Source organism: Panthera tigris, chromosome A2, assembly GCF_018350195.1.
Source record: "Panthera tigris isolate Pti1 chromosome A2, P.tigris_Pti1_mat1.1, whole genome shotgun sequence".
NCBI lineage: Eukaryota > Metazoa > Chordata > Mammalia > Carnivora > Felidae > Panthera > Panthera tigris.
The window spans coordinates 25,328,172-25,347,539 of record NC_056661.1 but is presented as its reverse complement, the minus strand read 5'-3'; the positions used below and the strand labels follow the sequence as shown (position 1 = coordinate 25,347,539).

Genomic DNA, 19,368 nt, shown 5'->3' with positions numbered 1-19,368 from the left:
TAATTGAATATCTAAAAATTTTAGTTTGGTGTCAGTGGGCTTTTGAATTAATAGGTTTCAGCCTGCTATGAAGAAGGAAACAATCTAAGGGTCAATACACAGAGACTATCTTTGTCCCTTAACATAACCATCTGAAAGGCAAAAAATGGCATTTAAGTATAGTTATAATTTGTATTTTTTTATTATGAGTGTTACGGTATAGACTAGGCCACTGTAACAAAGAGACCTAAAATACAGTAGCTTAAATAAAATAGAAGTTAATCTGTCTGTCTCTCTTAAGTAAGCCCAGAGCAAATGCCTGAGGACTGGCAGGGCAGGTCTGTTTTTGAGATCATCCAGACATTCAAGTTCTTTCTTTCATGCTAGTAAAGTCCCCTAGAATGTGGTCCTCATCAGCGAGATTGAAGCTGGCTCATAAATACCACATCTGTTGAAAAGCAAAAGAGAGCATTTTTTTTTTTAATGCTTATTTATTTTGAGAGAGCACAAGAGCGGGGCAGGGGCAGGGAGTGAGTGGGAGAGGTTATCTTAAGCAGGCACCACAGCCAGCACAGAGCCCAACATGGGGCTCGAACTTGCAAAACTGAGATCATGACCTGAGCTGAAATCAAGAGTCAGCTGCTTAACCGACTGAGCCACCTAGGCGCCCCCAAAAGAGGGGGGCCTTTTTATAAAACTGCTCTTTATAAAAAAAATATGTTCTGGAAGCTCCATATATAACTTCTACTTGTATCCCTCTGGCCAAAACTTAGTCACACAGCCACATCTAGGTACAAGAAAAGTTGGGAAAACTTGAGGTTGTATCACCAAAAGGAGAGAAATGGGAACATTTTGCAGTTTCTGCTGTACAGAATGATTTCAATTAACTGTTCATCTTCTCTGCCCATTTTTCTTTGGGATTGTTAGTCTTGTCCTATCAGTTGATAGATATCTTTTATGTATTAGAAAAATTTGCATTTCATGATATGTTTCACGCTTTTCCTGACCATTAGACTCAAATTGTACTCTTTGTTGATTTCCAGTAATAATCAAAATTGTTATGTGAAATGAAAATTAACCTAAAGATCATATCTTTGTCTCTTTAACAGATAACTCCAGCTATAACAAATTATGTAACTGATAAACTGGGGAAAAAGTTTGTGGAGCCTCCACCATTTGATTTGACAAAGAGTTATTTGGACTCAAACTGTACCATTCCTTTAATTTTTGTGCTCTCTCCAGGAGCAGATCCCATGGCCAGTAAGTCTACCTCCTGCAAACTTTTAGGAACTTATAAATGATCCATTTTGCTCAATGTCCATTTCTTACATGATCGTAGATCAGTTAGTAAATCTGGTATATGTAAGGAAAAGCAACTGGAATCTTCCAGTTATGTGCCTGCACACTGAAACATAAGGTATATTTCATGATTTTACAGTAAGCAGTGGAACTATGTTTTGTGCTCTCTTAGGCCTGCTGAAATTTGCAAATGATAAAGCGATGTCTGGAAATAAATTTCATGCTATTTCACTGGGACAAGGACAAGGACCAGTTGCAACAAAAATGATTAAAGCAGCGGTAGAAGAAGGAACTTGGGTGTGCCTACAGAATTGTCACCTCGCTGTCTCCTGGATGCCTGTATTGGAAAAAATATGTGAAGATTTTACTCCTGAAGTCTGTAATCCGTCCTTTAGGCTTTGGCTCACAAGTTATCCTTCTCCAAAAGTATGTTTATTTCATGTGGAGTTTAGTACGTATATTTAGTCATCTCTTACATTGTGTAAGTTTTTTTTTTAAGTTTATTTTTTGAGAGACAGAGTGGGAGTAGGGGAGAAAGAGAGGGAGACACAGAATCTGAAACAGGTTCCAGGCTCTGAGCTGTCAGCACAGAGTCCAACGTGGGGCTCAAACCCATGAACTGTGAGATCATGATCCAAGCCAAAGTCTGATGATTAACCAACTGAGCCATCCAGGCACCCATGTAACTTTTTTTTTTTTTAAACACACAGTATGCTCTGTACAAGTTGCCAAGTTTATTTATTTATTTACTTTAGAGAGAAAGCATGTGCAAGTGGGGCACAAGTGGGGGAGGGGGAGAGAGAGAGAGAGAGGGAGAGAGAGAATCTTAAACAGGCTCCACGCCCAGTAGAGCCCAACACAGGGCTCAATCCCATGACCCTAGGATCATGACCTGAACTGAAATCAAGAGTTGCCCACTTAATTGAGCCACCCAGGCACCCCTACGTTGTATATATTTTTTTATTTTCTATTTTTTTAATGTTTATTTATTTCTGACAGAGAGACAGAACATGAGTGGGGGAGGGGCAGGGTAAGTGGGAAACACAGAATCTGAAGCAGACTCCAGGCTCTGAGCTGTCAGCACAGAGCCCAACGTGGGGCTTGAACTCATAGACAGCGAGATCATGACCTGAGCTGAAGTTGGTCGCTCAACCGACTGAGTCACCCAGGCACCCAACGTTGTGTATCTTAATCAAGCCTTAAATGCTTAACCTTAAGAGGTCTTAAAAAATATTTCTAGAGTGGGACGCCTGGGTGGCACAGGTGGTTAAGCATCTGACTCTTGATTACAGCTCTGGTCATGATCTCATAGTTCGTGAGATGGAGCCCTGCATCAGGCTCTGTGCTGTCAGCACAGAGCCTGCTTGGGACTCTGTCTCTCCCTCTGCCTGCCCCTCCCTCCCCCACCTCTTTCTCTCTCAAAATAAATAAATTTAAAAATATATATTTCTGGAGTCCTCTTTCATACGCACTTTTAACCAACTAGTGTTTGAATTTGGGGGATTCAAGCTGCTTATCTTGTGTAATGCTCTGTTTATTCTGTCTTTAGTTCCCAGTAACCATCCTACAGAATGGAGTAAAAATGACTAATGAGCCTCCCACAGGTCTTCGGCTAAATCTCCTCCAATCATATCTCACTGATCCCGTTTCTGATTCTCAGTTTTTCAGTGGATGCCAGGGAAAGGAACTGGTAATGTTCAGCTTCTGGAGCTTTTCAAATGTGTTTTTAAAGTGAGAAAATATGGTAATATAAATCTTTAATAATGTTAAGCTTTGGCATTTTCTGAGAAGACTGATATTGTACCTATCTTGTTCATCATTTTCTTCCCAGAAGTTTGTGCTCTGCTTCCCACAGAGTAGACATTTAAATAAATGCTTGTTGACTGAATGAACATATCTTAGTTAGTACACCAAAATCCAATAATGAGTTTAAGACCCAAGAGTAGCAATCTATTTTCATATCATTTATTCTTTCTTTCCACAAAATGTGTGTTAGGTGCTTTCCCAGGTACTAGATATAAAGCAGTGAGAATAAAATAAAACACCTCCCCACAAATCTGCCATCATGGAACTTAAATTCTAGTGATACTGTTTTGACATATTAATAATGCTTTCCAGTGTGCTCATGTAATTTGCACATGGTATTGGAGACTTAGGAGTCCTAGTAAATAAATATCAACCTTTTTTTTTCATTCTTAACCACTAAGAAACAGGAAAAAGTATAAACATAAGGGAACCTTTTTTTTTTAAGTTTATTTTGAGAGTGAGAGAGAGAGAGAAAAAGCATGTGCATGCACGTTAGTGGGGGAGAGGCAGAGAGAGAGGGAGAGAGAGAGAATCCCAAGTGGGGCCCAGTCCTACCAACCGTGAGATCTTGACCTGAGCCGAAATCAAGAGTTGGACGCTTAACCGACTGAGCCACCAGGCACCTCAAGGGAACCAAATTTTAACCTTAGTTACTGATATAGACTAGGTTGGAAGATGTAGTAGACACCTGTGAACAAATGGGGCATCACTGAATAGAATTAAACAGACTTATCCACCCTCAGTGAGAACCGAGGAACATTTTCTTCCCCAAGGGAAGCTCACTTCTAAGACGAAGAGGGAAAAGCTGAGCAAAGCATATCTGGTTAACGTTTCCCAAATTTATCAACCAGATAGGTCCCTTCTCTTGCAGTGATTAATGCAAGGATGGGGAAAATCCAGAAGTGTTACACTGAGGTCTCTGCACATGGAAGGAAACGTCAATACTAAGGAAAATTGATTCCCTGCCCTCACCCCAACATGCCATTTATCACACTGGCCTATTTGAGCTAGAAAAATAATAGAATTGAAAATAAAGAATTGAATTCTTTGTAAACCAGCTAGTTTCTCTCTGCTTCATACCTTCTGCATGCCCCTAGTTCTGAGCAATAAATTTATTTGAAAGTCTGGGAGAAAAGGAGGATATTTGGTGTTTTAGCTAGGAAAAGAGCTTAATAAAATGGAAACGGTGGTATGATGTCTGATCCCCATCTAGGGTTTGAGCTCCTGCAAGAAATCCCAAGATTTCTCTCATACCACAGGACTGTTTCTGGCCCATAAGCACAGACCAAAAATGTGGAGGGATTATGACTTCCTTAAGAAAAACTCCATTGTGTGAAAATATGTGGGAAATACACATAAATTAGGTTATTGCTCTCATTGCCAAAAGGTTTCCCCTATTAAATGTTTCACCACAGGGGCACCTGGGTGGCTCAGTCAGTTAAGCGTCTATCTTCAGTTCAGGTCATGATCTCACGGTCTGTGAGTTTGAGGCCCCACATTGGGCTCTGTACTCACAGCTCAGAGCCTGGAGCCTACTTTGGATTCTATGTCTCCCTCTCTCTCTGCCTCTCCCCTGTTTGCATTCTCTCTCTCTCTCTCTCTCTCTCTCTCAAAAATAAATAAACATTAAAAAAAAAACTTTCACCACAGTTTTCTTTCAGTATTATTTAAAATATGCTTTAATTTATGTACATTTCAGGAATATAGTTATTCAGTAATGCCATGGTGTATTGTATTTTTTTAAAAAAATTTTTAATGTTTATTATTTTGAGAGAGAGAGAGAGCATAAGCAGGGTAGGGGCGGAGAGAGGGAGACACAGAATCCAAAGCAGTCTTCCAGGCTCTGAGGGGTCAGCACACAGCCCGATGTCAGGCTCAAACCCACTGACCGCAGATCACGAGATCTTGACCTGAGCAGAAGTCTGATGCTTATACAACTAAGCTACCCAGGTGCCCCTGTGCTTGTACTTTAATATTATAAAAATAATTTCTACTACTGCATCATATGAAGGTAGTTGGAAGGATTTTTACTGCATTTGGAGCTATGTTTGAAATGATCTAACTTAAACCATCAAGGTAGCATACTTGAAATTTACTTGGGGCGGTGGGGGAGGGGGTCTTCATAGAGGTGGATGGCCATCCTCCAGAGCACCAACACATATGAAGACGCCAGGAGAGCATAAACAAGGGTTTCAAAAGTGACCTCCACATGGAAAGTCATAGAATCAGGAACTCTGTATTCGGGTTTATTCCTATCATAATGACTATGTTCGCTCACTTGTAGTGAGCATATGCCAGTGAGGCTACAGGATAACATTGAGCTACTGAAGTTGTAAATATCTATGAACAATACCAAAGTATTAGTAGCTACTACTTTGGCAAATGGTAGAACTTTTGCATTTTAATCAAGTTTAATATTGCAGTTTGTCTAGCTTTGGAGGTTTTGAGTCATAAGATTAATAGTTTTTATAGTATGCATTGTTTTTAAATAGAAGTTTGCAGAAATATATGATCATAGACTCATATAATGAAAAATACTGTTGATTCCCCTCATTTTACTAATGGAAATCTGACCAAAATTTTCTCTTGTTGCATAATTTTTATACTAAAGGCATGGGAGAAGTTGCTGTTTGGAGTTTGTTTTTTTCATGCCCTTGTGCAAGAGAGAAAGAAATTTGGTCCTCTTGGTTGGAATATTCCATATGGATTTAATGAATCTGATTTACGCATCAGTATTCAACAACTACAGGTAAAATTAGAAAGGAATTAACATTGCTGGAGGATCACTGTGTGTCAGGCCCTAGGCAATTCCCTTTGCTTAGATAAACTTACTCCTCCCAACATCACTAGTAGGTGGGAGATAGTAGTAAAAATTATAACTATGGTTTATGAAGCACTATCTCTATGGATTTCTGCCGCTGCAAGTAACAGAAAACCTGATTTGAACTGGCTTAAGACATAATGGAACTTATCATCTCACATAATAAAGAGGTACAGAGGAAGGACAGGCTCTGGAGTTGGTTGATTCAGCAAGTGTTGCCATCAAGGACCTTGGTTCTTTCTGTCTTTCTGCAGTGCCTTCCTTAAGTGTTGGCTTTCTATAGGTCCTTATTATTCTCTACTCTCTTCCTCTGCTCAGTCAAAGCTACAATTTAGCTCTAAGTAGAAAAGGAATTTATGAAAAGAATATTTGGGTAGATCATAGAATCACCAAGATGGCTGGCCACCCCAGGCATCCAGACTCATATCCAGATTCACACCATGTCTTGGTAATAGCAGCTCCTCAACCCTGGTTGAATATTAGACACCACTGCTCAGAGAGCTGCTGCACAGACTCTGGTCTACTCCAGGCCCTCTGATGTCATCAAAAAAAGATTCTTTGCTGTTCCTGCTTTTTCGACCTCTAAACCCCAGTTCAACGTCTAACTTGCAGGCCTAACCTTTAACTCTGAAAGAGGCTGGAATGGGTGCCTGGGTGGCTCAGTTGGTTAAGCATCTGACTTCGGTTCAGGTCATGATCTTGCGGTCTGTGAGTTCAAGCCCTGCATCAGGCTCTGTGCTGACCACTCAGAGCCTGGAGCCTGCATCAGATTCTGTGTCTCCCTCTCTCTCTGTCCCTCCCCTGCTCACACTCTCAAAAACAAATAAACATTTAAAAAATGAATAAAAGAGGCTGGAAAAGTGAGTGGCAGGGTTTTCCAGTTTCTGTAGACTCACAATGTGATCTATTCTGATAGTCAGCAGCCCCTGGCCCCCTCCCGGCAAAAAAAAAAAAACTGCTGTAAATTCCTACTGACTCAGACTTAGAACTAGGCACATTACTTATATTAATTTTCTTCCTCACAGCACCCCTGTAAGGTTGGTATTATCCCTATTTTTGAGAAAACCAAAGCTAAGAAATGAGTTTGCCCATTGAGGTAGGATTTGAACTCCAGTCTCTCCAACCCCAATACTTTTCCCATTATTTCTGTCATATTTTACTAAATATAGTAATCCAGATGGACAACCAGAGTATTAATATATTTCTGCTTCTTTGCTGTGACAAGAGCCTTTGTGACATGGAGCCTCGTAGGTGGGGTTTTGTAAGGGTATGAATATTTAATCATATTGATAGCATAACAAATAATTTTTATAGAAATTGCTGATATTTTATCAACTCTTCCTTTTTTTAAATAAATGTTTATTCATTTTTGAGAGAGAAAGCGAGCATGAGTTGGAGAGGGGCAGAGAGAGAGGGGGACAAAGGATCTGAAGCAGTTTCTGCACTAACAGCAGTGAGCCCGATGTGGGGCTCAAACTCATGAACCATGAGAACATGACCTGAGATGAAATCAGATGCTCAACCAACTGAGCCACCCATGTGCCCCTCTTTTTTCTTTTACACAAGGCAGAAACCTTAACTAGAACAAACGTATCAATTTGAAAATCCCTGAACAACTGATGAAATTAGTGCTTATAGAATCACGATTACATGATAAAATGACATTGATTCTAAATACTGGGTTTGTTTGTTTTTAAAAAATAATTTAGTAGATAGAGTGCAAGCTTGGAGAATGTCTTGCTAAAACCATTCTACTGCAGAAAACCAGTCAACTGAGAATTCTCCCCCTTCTGGCCAGGCCCCTGCCTGCAGCCTCTGGTGTCATCAACCTTTCTGGTCCCAACACTGGAGCTGGAAGGCATAGATTAAATCTATCTTTTATATCTTCAAGAACAGGGTACTTGAGAGGGGGCAGTCTTTAAACCATCTTTACCTAGTCATACCAGCAAAATACTGCTTGCTTCCAAAAAGGTTAATCAATGAAACTGATGGCTAAGTTGATAGACAACCAAGGAATGAGTTGTTCTCTACATCTTGCATTTGCCATGAATTTAACATGAATTTCTCTTGTGGTTTCTTCCTTTAGTTTTGGGGAAGGAGGGAAACCCAGTTAAACACACCTTTCTTTCTCCCAAAGAGAAGAAAGGGAGAAACTCTCCTCTTTCACAAATAACTTCTTCACCACGCGCCCCCCCCAAAGAGTACTTTCCCTCTGTCTGTCTCCTATTCATATCTCTTGATACTTCTCTTCCTCCTGAAAACATGGAAGTCTCCAAAAAAGATTGATATCTTCTTTTAAGTTGGCTCTGGATAATTTAGAGATATTTTTTTCTTAACTGTGTACCATTTCTGCTATAATTCCTGCACTATTAGGTAATTTTCAGGGGCAAGAAAAAGCTCCCATCCAGTAACTTATACCATCCCAATACATATAATACCAAAGTTCCTGTGTGTGGGAAAATGTAAAGGAGAAATAAATTCAGGCCTTCATATCACTTCACATTTCCCAGACTCAGTTTCCTACTTTACAGGGTTATTGGGAGATGAACAAGACAATATAAAAGCTATGCAAATAGTAGTTTTTATTACTTTTTAAAGTTTTATTTATGTAAGTAATCTCTATACCCAACTGGGGCTCAAACTCACAACCCCGAGATCAAGAGTCAGATGCTTTTCTGACTGAGACAGCCAGGTTCCAGTTTTTATTACTATTGTAAATGGTGTCATGTTGTGTGAAACAGGCTTTGGCACTAAAGTTTGGAATTTCTTTGTTTTTATCACATTGCAAACAGTGTCCAAAACCAGGCACCTGGTTCTCGGCCTTGGTGCTTTTGGCATTTGGGGTCAGATAGCTCCTTACTGTGGGCAGCTGTCCTGTGCACTGTTTAGCAGTGTCTCAAGTTTCTGCCCACTAGATGGCAGTAACACCTCCAACCACAGATGTAAAATGTCCCCAGATATTGCCAAATGTCCCCTTGGGGACAAAATTGCCCCCAATTAACAACCAATACCCTAAAACAAGGGAAAATTACCCAAATCCATATGAAAAAGACTTGGTAATTTTCATGTCATCTTTTTTTGTTAAACAGTTTTCTTATCACAGAAGCAATACATGTTTATTTCCCACCCTGCCCCCCCCCCAAACTGGAAGATGCAGATAAGCAAAGTAATTTAAAATAAACATGAACAATCCCAGCCATCCAAAGGTAACTCATGGTGATAATTCTTTCAACCCCACCTCTATGCATCTTGACATTTAATTTCATCTTAAAATGGAAATGACGTGAAAGACTTTAAGGTTTTTCTCACTTCATTTTTTCTTTGTTTCAGTTATTTATAAATGAGTACAACACAATTCCATTTGAAGCCATCTCCTACCTGACTGGGGAATGTAACTATGGAGGAAGAGTGACAGATGATTGGGACAGACGTCTCCTCTTAACCATGCTGGCTGACTTTTATAATCCACAAATAATTGAAAACCCTCATTACAAGTTTTCTCCCAGTGGAAACTATTTTGCACCTCCCAAAGGCTCCTACGATGAGTACATTGAATTCATTAAGGTAACTGATGTCACTGAAAATGGGGTTAGACCTAAGTGTGATTTTTCTAAAAGCAAATAATGAAATGTTCCCCTGTAATATAGAGGGCTAGCCAAGTAGTATGGTTTTCAATCAACTTTCAGTATCTTTTGTTTCTAGAAATTACTGAAAATTGGGAGAGTTTGATGTCTCGTGGATTAATGTGTAGTTGATTTTTAACCCTTTTGGGGCTGCATGTGTTTACCTTTTCAATTAATGTATCTGGTGAAAATGTGATGCTTCTTTCTTCATCTGTTTTCTGGTAGAAACTTCCATTTACTCAACACCCTGAGATATTTGGATTACATGAAAATGTTGATATCTCCAAAGATCTGCATCAAACCAAAGTCCTCTTTGAGTCCTTGCTTCTCACCCAGGGAGGCTCCAAACAGACCAGATCCTCAGGAAGTACTGACCAGATTCTATTAGAAATTACTGAAGATATTCTCAACAAGGTGATGTTTAGTTTAGAATCTGATGCTTATAATGTAAATTAAAGTGGTCCTGAAATGGCAATCTGAGCACTCCGGTTGAACAGCATTAGGATCTTGAGTGGGATACTTTGCCTTTGTGAGGATTAGTTCCCAAATCTGTAAAGTGGTGATTATAGTACCAACTGTATAAGGTTCTTGTGAACATTTAAAAGATCATGAATTTGGGGTGCCTGGGTGGCTCACTCAGTTGAGCATCCGACTCTCGATTTTGGCTAAGGTGATGATCCCAGGGTTGTGGGATCGAGCCCCATGTGGAGCATGGAGCCTGCTTAGGATTCTCTCTGTCTCTCCCTCTGCTCCTCCCCTGCTCATGTGTGCACATACGCTCTCTAAAACAAAAACAAAACATGAATTTAAAATGATTTGCATGATGGCACATAGTAAGTTCTTAGCAACTATAGTTGTGGATGAGCGAATGAACATATGACTTATTATTGTTTCCAAAGATAATGAATAGACCTACTTTTTAAAAACTGGAGGAAATGGTCTGAATTTGCTGGTTCAAGGAGTGAACAGTTTTTAATCTGTATCTTAGGGAGTGAGGGGGCACAGGGAGGTAAGATCAGCACTAAATTAGCAATTACACCTTTTTTTTCCTTCATAATATAGCTCGAAGTACTTAGCCTACTAGGTAGAGTGGGATGATACTCTTTCCTGTCACCTTTTTTCTGTGTCTTAAATTCCATAAGGAACTATAAAGGGAACTTTAGAAGGATTATGATCGCATGTGCAGATCTTCACGATTCCCCTCTGGGGTAAATACTATAATTGTCCCCATATTTCAGTGTCAAGTGTTCTGACAGAGCAGAGCCTGACCCATAGTCCATCTGTCTTGAAGACCCATGGACAGCACACACACCCTCCCCCCCTTAAGGAGAGCCTCCTCGCAGGACACGTTGCTGCAGCCACTGGAGAAAAAGGGGAGCTGCCCTGCTGTAACCCTTGGGTGAAAGCCAGCCAGCCTCCTCCCACTCTGTCCCTGGACTGCTGCTTCTGCTCTTTGCCTCTCTCCCCCATGGTCCCTTACTGGTTCTGCAGTTTATCTCAGGGGATGGGGAGTGGTGGTTCTGGCCCTTGAAGAATGGTGGCTCTCACAAGGTCCCTAACAGGAAGTTACCTAACAGTGGCATTTTGGACTTATTTGGCATCAAGGGTCCTTGAATGACAGCAGCTAGTGTGACTTACATTATTGTAAGTCTTTTGCACCGCTCAGGGACCATCATCTACAGACACTCTGGGCAGCTCAGTTCTTTGTTCAGAACTTCCCTGATTGGGAAACTTCTTTGCCTTTTAGGAGTGTGACTTCCAGTGTCTTAAGACTTGGTTATCAGTCCCAAAGTCCCCTTCACTTCTCAAGCATCTCTGAGGTGCCTCATAGAAATCAGACACTTGATAGTCTTCTCTCTCTATAACCTGGAACCCCGCTACAGTCACACATTAATTATTTGAAAGTGGGGTAAGCTAAGCTATTTGGAGCCACTTAATAACTGATTGAAAATAACCCTAAAACATAACCCTAAAACAGTTATGAAATGGAAAATCTGTTCTATCAGTGGAAAATGAGATTTGGCTTACAAAAGAAATCACATGGCTTTTCAGAAATCTGTATCTTCTGCAAAGTGCCATAGCCTATAGTAAAGAGCATGGGCTTTACAGTTAGAGACCTGTGGGTTTAAACAAATCACCTTTTGGCTGTGTGCCCTTGGGCAGTTATTTAACCTCTCTGTACAGTTGACCCTTGAACAACACAGGTTTGAACTGCACAGATACACTTACATATGAATTTATTTTTATAAATACAGCACGGTAATATGTTTCTTCCCTTAAGATGTTCTTAATATTTTCTTTCTAGCTTCCTTTATTGCAAGAATACAGTATAGAATACATATGACATACAAAATATGTGTTGACTGTTTATGTTAGTGGTAAGGCTTCCAGTCAATAGTAGGTTATTAGTAACTAAGTTTTTGGAGGGGCACCTGGGTGGCTCAGTCGGTTTGGCTCATGCTCTGTCTGTGTGTCTCTCTTTCAAAAATAAACAAATATCAAAAAGAATTTTTTTAATTAAAAAAAGTTTTTGGGGGTGCCTGTGTGGCTCAGTCGGTTGAGCGTCCAACTTCAGCTCAGGTCATGATCTCACAGTCTGTGAGTTCGAGCCCCGCATCAGGCTCTGTGCTGACAGCTCAGAGCCTGGAGTCTGCTTTGGATTCTGTGTCTCCCGCTCTCTGCTCCTCTCCCGCTTGCGATCTGTCTCTGTCTCAAAAATAAAAACATTAAAAAAAAAGTTTTTGGAGAGTTGAATTTATACATGGAGTTTTGACTATATGGGGGGGGGTGTGGAGTCGGTGCCCTAACCTGCACTGTTCAGGGGTTAACTGTACTTGAATATCCTCATCTGTATAATGGAGATGATAATGGCCACCTGAGAGTGTAAGGTAAAGGTGAAATGAGATAATGTATGGGAAGCAGCTAGCACAATGCTCAGCCCACAGTAACTGCCTCGTGTTAGCTATTAGTGATAGGACAGCTGAATGAAGTGAATTATCCATTCTGAGTCTAATACGTGACCTTCCAAATCCACTCTCTTAGCTACCGAATGATTTCAACATTGAAACAGCACTATTGAAGTATCCTGTGAGCTATGAAGAGAGCATGAATACTGTGTTAGTACAAGAAATGGAAAGATTTAACAAGTAAGGATCTCTACCCTTGTGGGTTCAGAAGACAACCAACCCAAGTTGATAAAAAAAAAAAAAAGACACACATTAAAATTTTAAGAAAAAATTATCCAAACCTGCCATTTTCTTAGGATCCACTCCTACTCTTTAAAGTTGTATCATCTTCCGCCACAGAAGCGAGGGTATCCTTTAGAATGCAAAAATGATGATGGAAATGAGATCTATTTTTACTTACATGTGAATTTATTTTTGTGAAATTTATGTGAAAATATTCATTCATCATAATTTTTCGTCCATCCTTTACTAGTCTCCTTAGGAACTCAGGACCAAATGAATATTAATTGAGCCTGTATGTAGTTACCTCTTTTGTCATTGTTCCACCATGTGACACATGCACCCTCCCTTTTCTTCCTGAGTCCAACCTAGGTTGATTAGGTACCCCATGATAGCAAACAAATTTTTGCTTTGAATTTTTTAAATGTTTATTTATGTATCTTGAAAGAGGGAGAAAGAGAGAGAAAGGAAGAGTGAGGGAGGGGCAGAGAGAGAGAGGAAAAAAGAATCCCAAGCAGGTTCCACACTGTTAGCACAGAGCCTAACATGGGGCTCAAACTCATGAACCATGAGATCATGACCTGGGCTGAAATCAAGAGTCAGACCCTTAACTGACTAAGCCACCCAGGTGCCCCTTTGAATTTTTTTCACTGAATTTTCTACAGTACAATACGGCTTAAGGGATGGAGAAATTGTTTTGGTCATGAATTTTCTAAGATGTTTTCAAGTTTATTTGGGTTTCAGGATTTGCTGACATTTAAAAACATATTAAAACACTATGATGCCTTAGTTCAGTATTTTTTATTTAAAGACCATACATGTTTATATGTACTACCATATTATCTCCTGTTGCTTAGGCTTCTAGCCTAAAACCCTTACTTCAGGTATATTTATGGTGTTCTCAGCAGTTTGGGCCTATGTGAGAAGCAAAGTCTTTGCAAGCATATCAGTGAATATATGCTTTATGCTTTAATGCATCATTTCACAAATGTCAGCCTTTGCATTACACGTTTATAACTCTTCCATATTTTCATGCCATCTGGACCATCATTTACCTAATATTTTCCCCCAAATCATCCTCTGCTTAAATTAGCCTGGTCTTAAGCCATAACACCCAGAAAACAACAATTTTGATATGCTGTTTGGTACCATTTTCTGTATTACGTAATGATTAAAATGAAAAAGTTTCATCCAGGCGTGCATGGGTGGCTCAGTCGGTTAAGCATCCAACTCTTGATATCGGCTCAAGTCATGATCTCACAGTTTGTGAGCTCAAACCCTGCATCGGGCTCTGCACTGACAGTGTGGAGCCTGCTTAGGATTCTCTCTCCCCCTCTCTCTGCCTCACTCATGCTCTCTCTCTCTCTTTCAAAATAAATAAACTTAAAAAAAGGTTCATCCAAGTATCACCTAAAAGTACCTTCCATTACCAAGAGGGAGGTGAGTACATTCGGGGAAACACTCCCATAAAGCCATGAGTGAGATTTCTTTTTCTGGAAAAATAGTATGTTGATATTTACCAGCGTATGTACAATGATAATGTGATTCTTTTCTTTGCAGTTTAATTAGAACTATACGCAATACTCTACAGAACCTTGAAAAAGCTATTAAAGGTTTGGTCGTAATGGATTCTGCACTGGAGGCACTCTCTGGCAGTTTGCTTGTTGGAAAGGTTCCAGAAATATGGGCTGCACGATCATATCCAAGTCTTAAACCCCTAGGAAGTTACATCACAGATTTTCTAGCCCGGTTGAACTTTTTACAGGTAAAGGATTGTGTGTGTGTGTGTGTGTGTGTGTGTGTGTGTGTGTGTGTGTGTGTAATTTTAGTTTTTGGTTGACTGGGGAGAGATTAGAAAACACTCTGGTCACTTCGGTGTCTCTGGGTTGAATGGAATGTGGTTAGTGGTTTCATGGTAATCTAACCAAAATTTTAGAATGTTAAAAATTATACATATTTCAAAGTACTCAGTAGAAAATTAAAATTTTACTTTACATAGTCCAAGTAAAATGTGACATATTTTTTTAATGTTCTAAGTTTGGGGCACCTGGGTGGCTCAGTTGGTTGAATGTCTGACTTCAGCTCAGGTCATGATCTCACAGTTCATGAGTTCAAGCCCCGCATTGGGCTCACTGCTGTCAGCACAGAGCCTGCTTGGGATATTCTCTTTCCCTCTCTCTCTGCCCCTCCCCTACTCATGCTCTCCCTCTCAAAAATAAACAAAACATGGGGAAAAAAAAAAAAAAGGTTCTAAGTCTGTGGTTCTCTGAGACCACATACTTGGTCTTGTAGTTTTAATACTGGGGGTAAATCTCAAAAAAGAGCCTGAGATATGGATTTACCAATAATTGGCCACTGTCTTAAAATCCATGCTTCTTATCCCTTATCTCATAAAACCAGGGAAACGTTGAATGCTTTTAAGTCTCCACCCTCCATCCCAAAATACACATATAAAGGATGTTCAGGGCACTATTTCTCTTCCTTAGCTCCTTGGCTTGCCCCCATTGTATGGTTAATATTTATGTGGGGTTAATATTTATGTGGGTTAATATTTATGAGAATTGGGGAGAGCCCCAAAAACACTTTTTGGAAATTCAAATTAGGTATATGACCTTTCCCTGTTAAGTTGCCTTTTTTTTTTTCTTTTTTGGGGGGGAGGGGCAGAGAGAGAGAGAGAGAGAGAGAGAGAGAGAGGGAGGGCGGATCTCAAGCAGGCTCCACACCCAGCATGGAACCAGACTTGGGGCTTGATCTCACAACCGACAGTGAGATCATGACTTGAGCCAAAATCAAGAGTTGGACACTTAACCGACTGAGTCACCCAGGTGTCCCTAGTTGCCTTTTTATTACAGAAGAGCTTTATTTGTTTCACTGTAGAAGCTAATCATAAAATAGCCAGTGCTTGTGAGGATGTGGAGAGAGAAGCTTTCTCATATACCCCTTTTTAATTTTTACCAATTGAATAGATTGATAATATCTTATTACTTCGCTTTATTTTTATTTTTATTTTTTTATTTTTTGGTAACTGGTGAGCTTGTGTTTCTTTTGGTGTGTGTGCTTACCATTTGTATTTTCTCCTATGAATCGCCCCTTCATCTCCTTCCTAGGCCCATTTTTCTTTTAAACTATTTCTTAAAAATTAATTTATAGGAGCTGGTTGTATAGATTTTACATTTAACAAAAGAAACAGTCTACATTGGGGTTGTCAGTGTTCAGGCTCTAGAAGAGTTGCCACATAATGGTTTTCTCATCCATAAAATGTTTAATTTTACCTCATAGGGTAACAGTCCATGGTATGTGGTAAGAATTCAGTAAAAGTGGACTGTTCTTTGGTAAAATCATAAATTGTTGAACTTTATCAAATGCCTTTTCAGCATTTATTGCTAATGATGTGATTTTTTCCCCCTCTTTAGCTTATTATTGCATTGAACTATTCACTAGATTTCCAAGTGGAAAACCATCCTTGCGTTTCTAGAAAAATTCCTCTTGTTCAGTGAATCCTTATTTGTTTGGTCAGTGGATCTTCATTCTTTTAATGCTGTAATCAATTCCATTTGGATATTTTTAGGGTTTTTGATATTTTAGGGTTTTGATTTTTAGGGTTTTGATATTACCTAATCAGCCAGAAAAATTATTTAATTGTATCCCCAACAATAGTGAATAAGAGGGCCTGTTTCTCAGATATATGTTGTTTTTTATCTTTGCTAATTTGATAGGTAAACTGTGTCTACTAGGTGAATCCTGGCCACATGTACAACATGTCTTCTTCAGAGTTCCTCCTGTGTGGACCTGCCTCTTCCCATCTCTTATCAACAGCATTTGCCTTAGGGGCACCTGGTGGCTCAGTCGGTTAAGCATCCAGTTTTGGCTCAGGTCATGATCTCACGGCTTGTGAGTTCGAGCCCTGTGTTGGGCTCTGTGCTGACAGCTCAGAACCTGGAGGCTTCTATGGATTCTGTGTCTCCCTCTCTCTTTCTGCCCCTCCCCTGCTCACCCTCTGTCTGTCTCTCTCTCTCAAAAATAAATAGTAAAAAAAAAAAAAATAAAGAAAAAAAAGGCATTTGCCTTGTAGTTAATCATATCCTCCCCTTGTCACAGTCTTCCTTTTTTTTTATACTCCAGTTCATTTCCCAAGCTTTTTTTGGAACTGCTTGCACTTTCCATATACTGCTTCTTCCTGAAGGGCATTCAAGAGCCATTACCTTGTTCTTTCAGAGGGGTCCTGGCATCGTGCCAGCAGGGATAGTCTCCAGGACAAATTCCTTTTGTTGTTGATGTGAAGTTCATGTCCAACTCCCTACTTCCTGAAATCTGGATTTTCCCTTGGAATCATTCCATTCGAATGAGTAAGAAAGACCTCACTCTATTATCAGGCACCTTTATCATCCTTCGCCACATGCCTCCCTCTGAATGGATCTGTCCCCATTGTCCTCTTACCCTTAGAGAAGCCATACAGTTTTCCTCTTACCTTTCTTTCTCCTGGACTCTTTTTTTTAAAGGTTTATTTATTTTTGAGAGAGACAGAGCACAAGCAGGGGAGAGGCGGGGGGGGGGGGGTGGCAGACAGAGGATCTGAAGCACGCTCTGTGCTGACACCAGAGAACCCAATGCAGAGCTTGAACCCACAAACCATGAGATCAATGACCTGAGCCAAAGTCAGACACTTAACCAACTGAGCCACCCAGGGTCCCCCTCTCCTGGAGTCTTGACTTCATCTCCTAATGCTTCTTAATTAAGCAAATGAGTCATCTGGAGTTTCTGTCTTTTCCTCATTTCTCTATCACCATTTACCCTATTTATCTTCCCTTTCTCCTTCTTGTGCTTTTTATTTTATTTTTTTCTAAGCGTTTCACACACTGGTTATACTCTCAGTTAAATCCTGGATCTGACACTTAGTGACTGTGTGACTTGGGGCAAGATATTACTCATCTTTCTGCACTCCAGTTTCCTTGTCTGTAAAATGGGAGGAATAACTCATGGAGTTATTTTGTGGACTAAATGAGGTGATGCATGTCAAGTGCTTAGCACAATGCCTGGCAAGCACTAAGCATCCAGTAAATGGTAGCTAATTCAGAAACTCTGTACAAGTCACTGACCCAGACACTCATGACATTCTTGGCTAAATGAAGCCCTGGAGTGAGCCAGGGAATTTTCTATACACTTGCCTTCTGGGTTCTTACAGCTTTCTTGCGCACAGTGCTGGATCTGCCTGGCTTGTGTCCTTGTCAAGCCCCGCCTCTTTCTCTACCTCTTCTTGATTTGGTAGCTTGGACTATTGCAACATCTCCAGCAGTGGTTTGTTCTCTTCCTCCCAGGAAGCAAAGCTGGCTTCTTCCCACAGTGCACTGCTCGCTCAGAGACAAAGTTCATTTTATTGATTCATCTGTTCTCTCAACTAATGTGAACTGAGACCCATTTTGTCCAAAACATCTTGTTGTGTGCTTTGTGAGATAAAAAGGCAATGACAACGTAAGCCCTGCCTTCAAGTTGCCAATAGCCTACAGGGGGATAAGCTATGTATCTAAGAAAAAACAAACCAACCACGGATATAATAGAGTAAGGGATGTGTCATAGCAGATCAACTTGTAAAATGCTCTGGGAATTCAAAGGGAGAGAGTTCTTCTAGCTCAGGAAAGCAGGGTTTGTTTATTGGATGAAGAAGCATTTGAGCCAGGTCTAAACTATGAGAGGTTTCAGACACTGTAAAAAAAGGAAAAGAACTTAGAGATCGCTGAGCAACGAAAGGCACTGTATCATTTAGAATTGATTCTGTTGCAAAATTTGACATATACAAAAATAAAGTTTATTACCTCAGTAATTGAAAAATCCAGGGGGCCAAGTGGCTCCAGGAAGGAGGTGATCTGGGGTGCAAAATAGGTCCTGGATTCTTGCACCTCATTTCCTGGCTCCATTTCTCTGAGGGTTGACTCCATTCTCAGGTAGGTTCTCATGTGATGATAGCAAAACAGCAGCAGCAACTCTGGCCTCACATCCACACAACTTCAAATAGCTGAGCAGCTTTTCCCCAAAAGTCCTAGCAAGAGTCTCCACATCTCTGTCTTTGCCTGGGTCACATGTCCATTCCTGTATCAATCACTATGACTGGGGGGTATCATTGGCCAGGCAGGAATCACATGCCTACCCCAGGAAGTGGAGTTCCTGTACCAGAAGGGCTTGGGTTGAGAGTATAGAAAGGTTCTTCTTCCCGAAGGATGGAAGAGTAGTGTCACTTTAAGACAAGCAGAAAATACAACAGATGTCCACCCAATGCAGAGAAAAGACCAGCACATAGTGTAGTCTGGTTACAATGTAAGATGCTTGAAGAAGAATTGTTTATTTTTATTTTTTTTTAATATAATTTGTCAAATTGTTTTCCATACAACACCCAGTGCTCATCCCAACAAGTGCCCTCCTCCCTGCCCATCACCCACTTTCCCCTCTCCCCCACCCCCCATCTACCCTTAGTTTGTTCTCTGTATTTAAGAATCTCTTATGGTTTGCCTCCTTCCCTCTCTGTAACTTTTTTTTCCCCTTCCCCTCCCCCATGTTCTTCTGTTAAGGGATCAAGCTGGGGGGCGGGGGTGGTGCCTGGATGGCTCAGTCAACTGAGCATCCGACTCTCGGTTTTGGCTCAGGTTATGATGTCATGGCTCAT

The 19,368-nt window shown here is 40.4% G+C and overlaps 1 protein-coding gene across 9 annotated transcripts in view; it reads left to right on the top strand.

Moving 5' to 3' along the window:
• Positions 1 to 19,368, top strand: part of DNAH12 (dynein axonemal heavy chain 12) — a 210,872-nt gene that overhangs the window by 186,308 nt on the left and 5,196 nt on the right. For 7 of the 9 annotated variants that reach the window (XM_042979211.1, XM_007084416.3, XM_042979213.1 and 4 more), the window contains 8 exons: positions 1,089 to 1,239; positions 1,451 to 1,704; positions 2,828 to 2,968; positions 5,696 to 5,833; positions 9,236 to 9,469; positions 9,754 to 9,942; positions 12,571 to 12,674; positions 14,274 to 14,478. In XM_042979211.1, the coding sequence (XP_042835145.1) occupies positions 1,089 to 1,239; positions 1,451 to 1,704; positions 2,828 to 2,968; positions 5,696 to 5,833; positions 9,236 to 9,469; positions 9,754 to 9,942; positions 12,571 to 12,674; positions 14,274 to 14,478 (1,416 nt within the window). Of the gene's footprint in view, positions 1 to 1,088; positions 1,240 to 1,450; positions 1,705 to 2,827; positions 3,010 to 5,695; positions 5,834 to 9,235; positions 9,470 to 9,753; positions 9,943 to 12,570; positions 12,675 to 14,273; positions 14,479 to 19,368 lie in introns of those variants that run through there. The other 2 variants (XM_042979212.1, XM_042979215.1) reach the window with 2 other exon arrangements.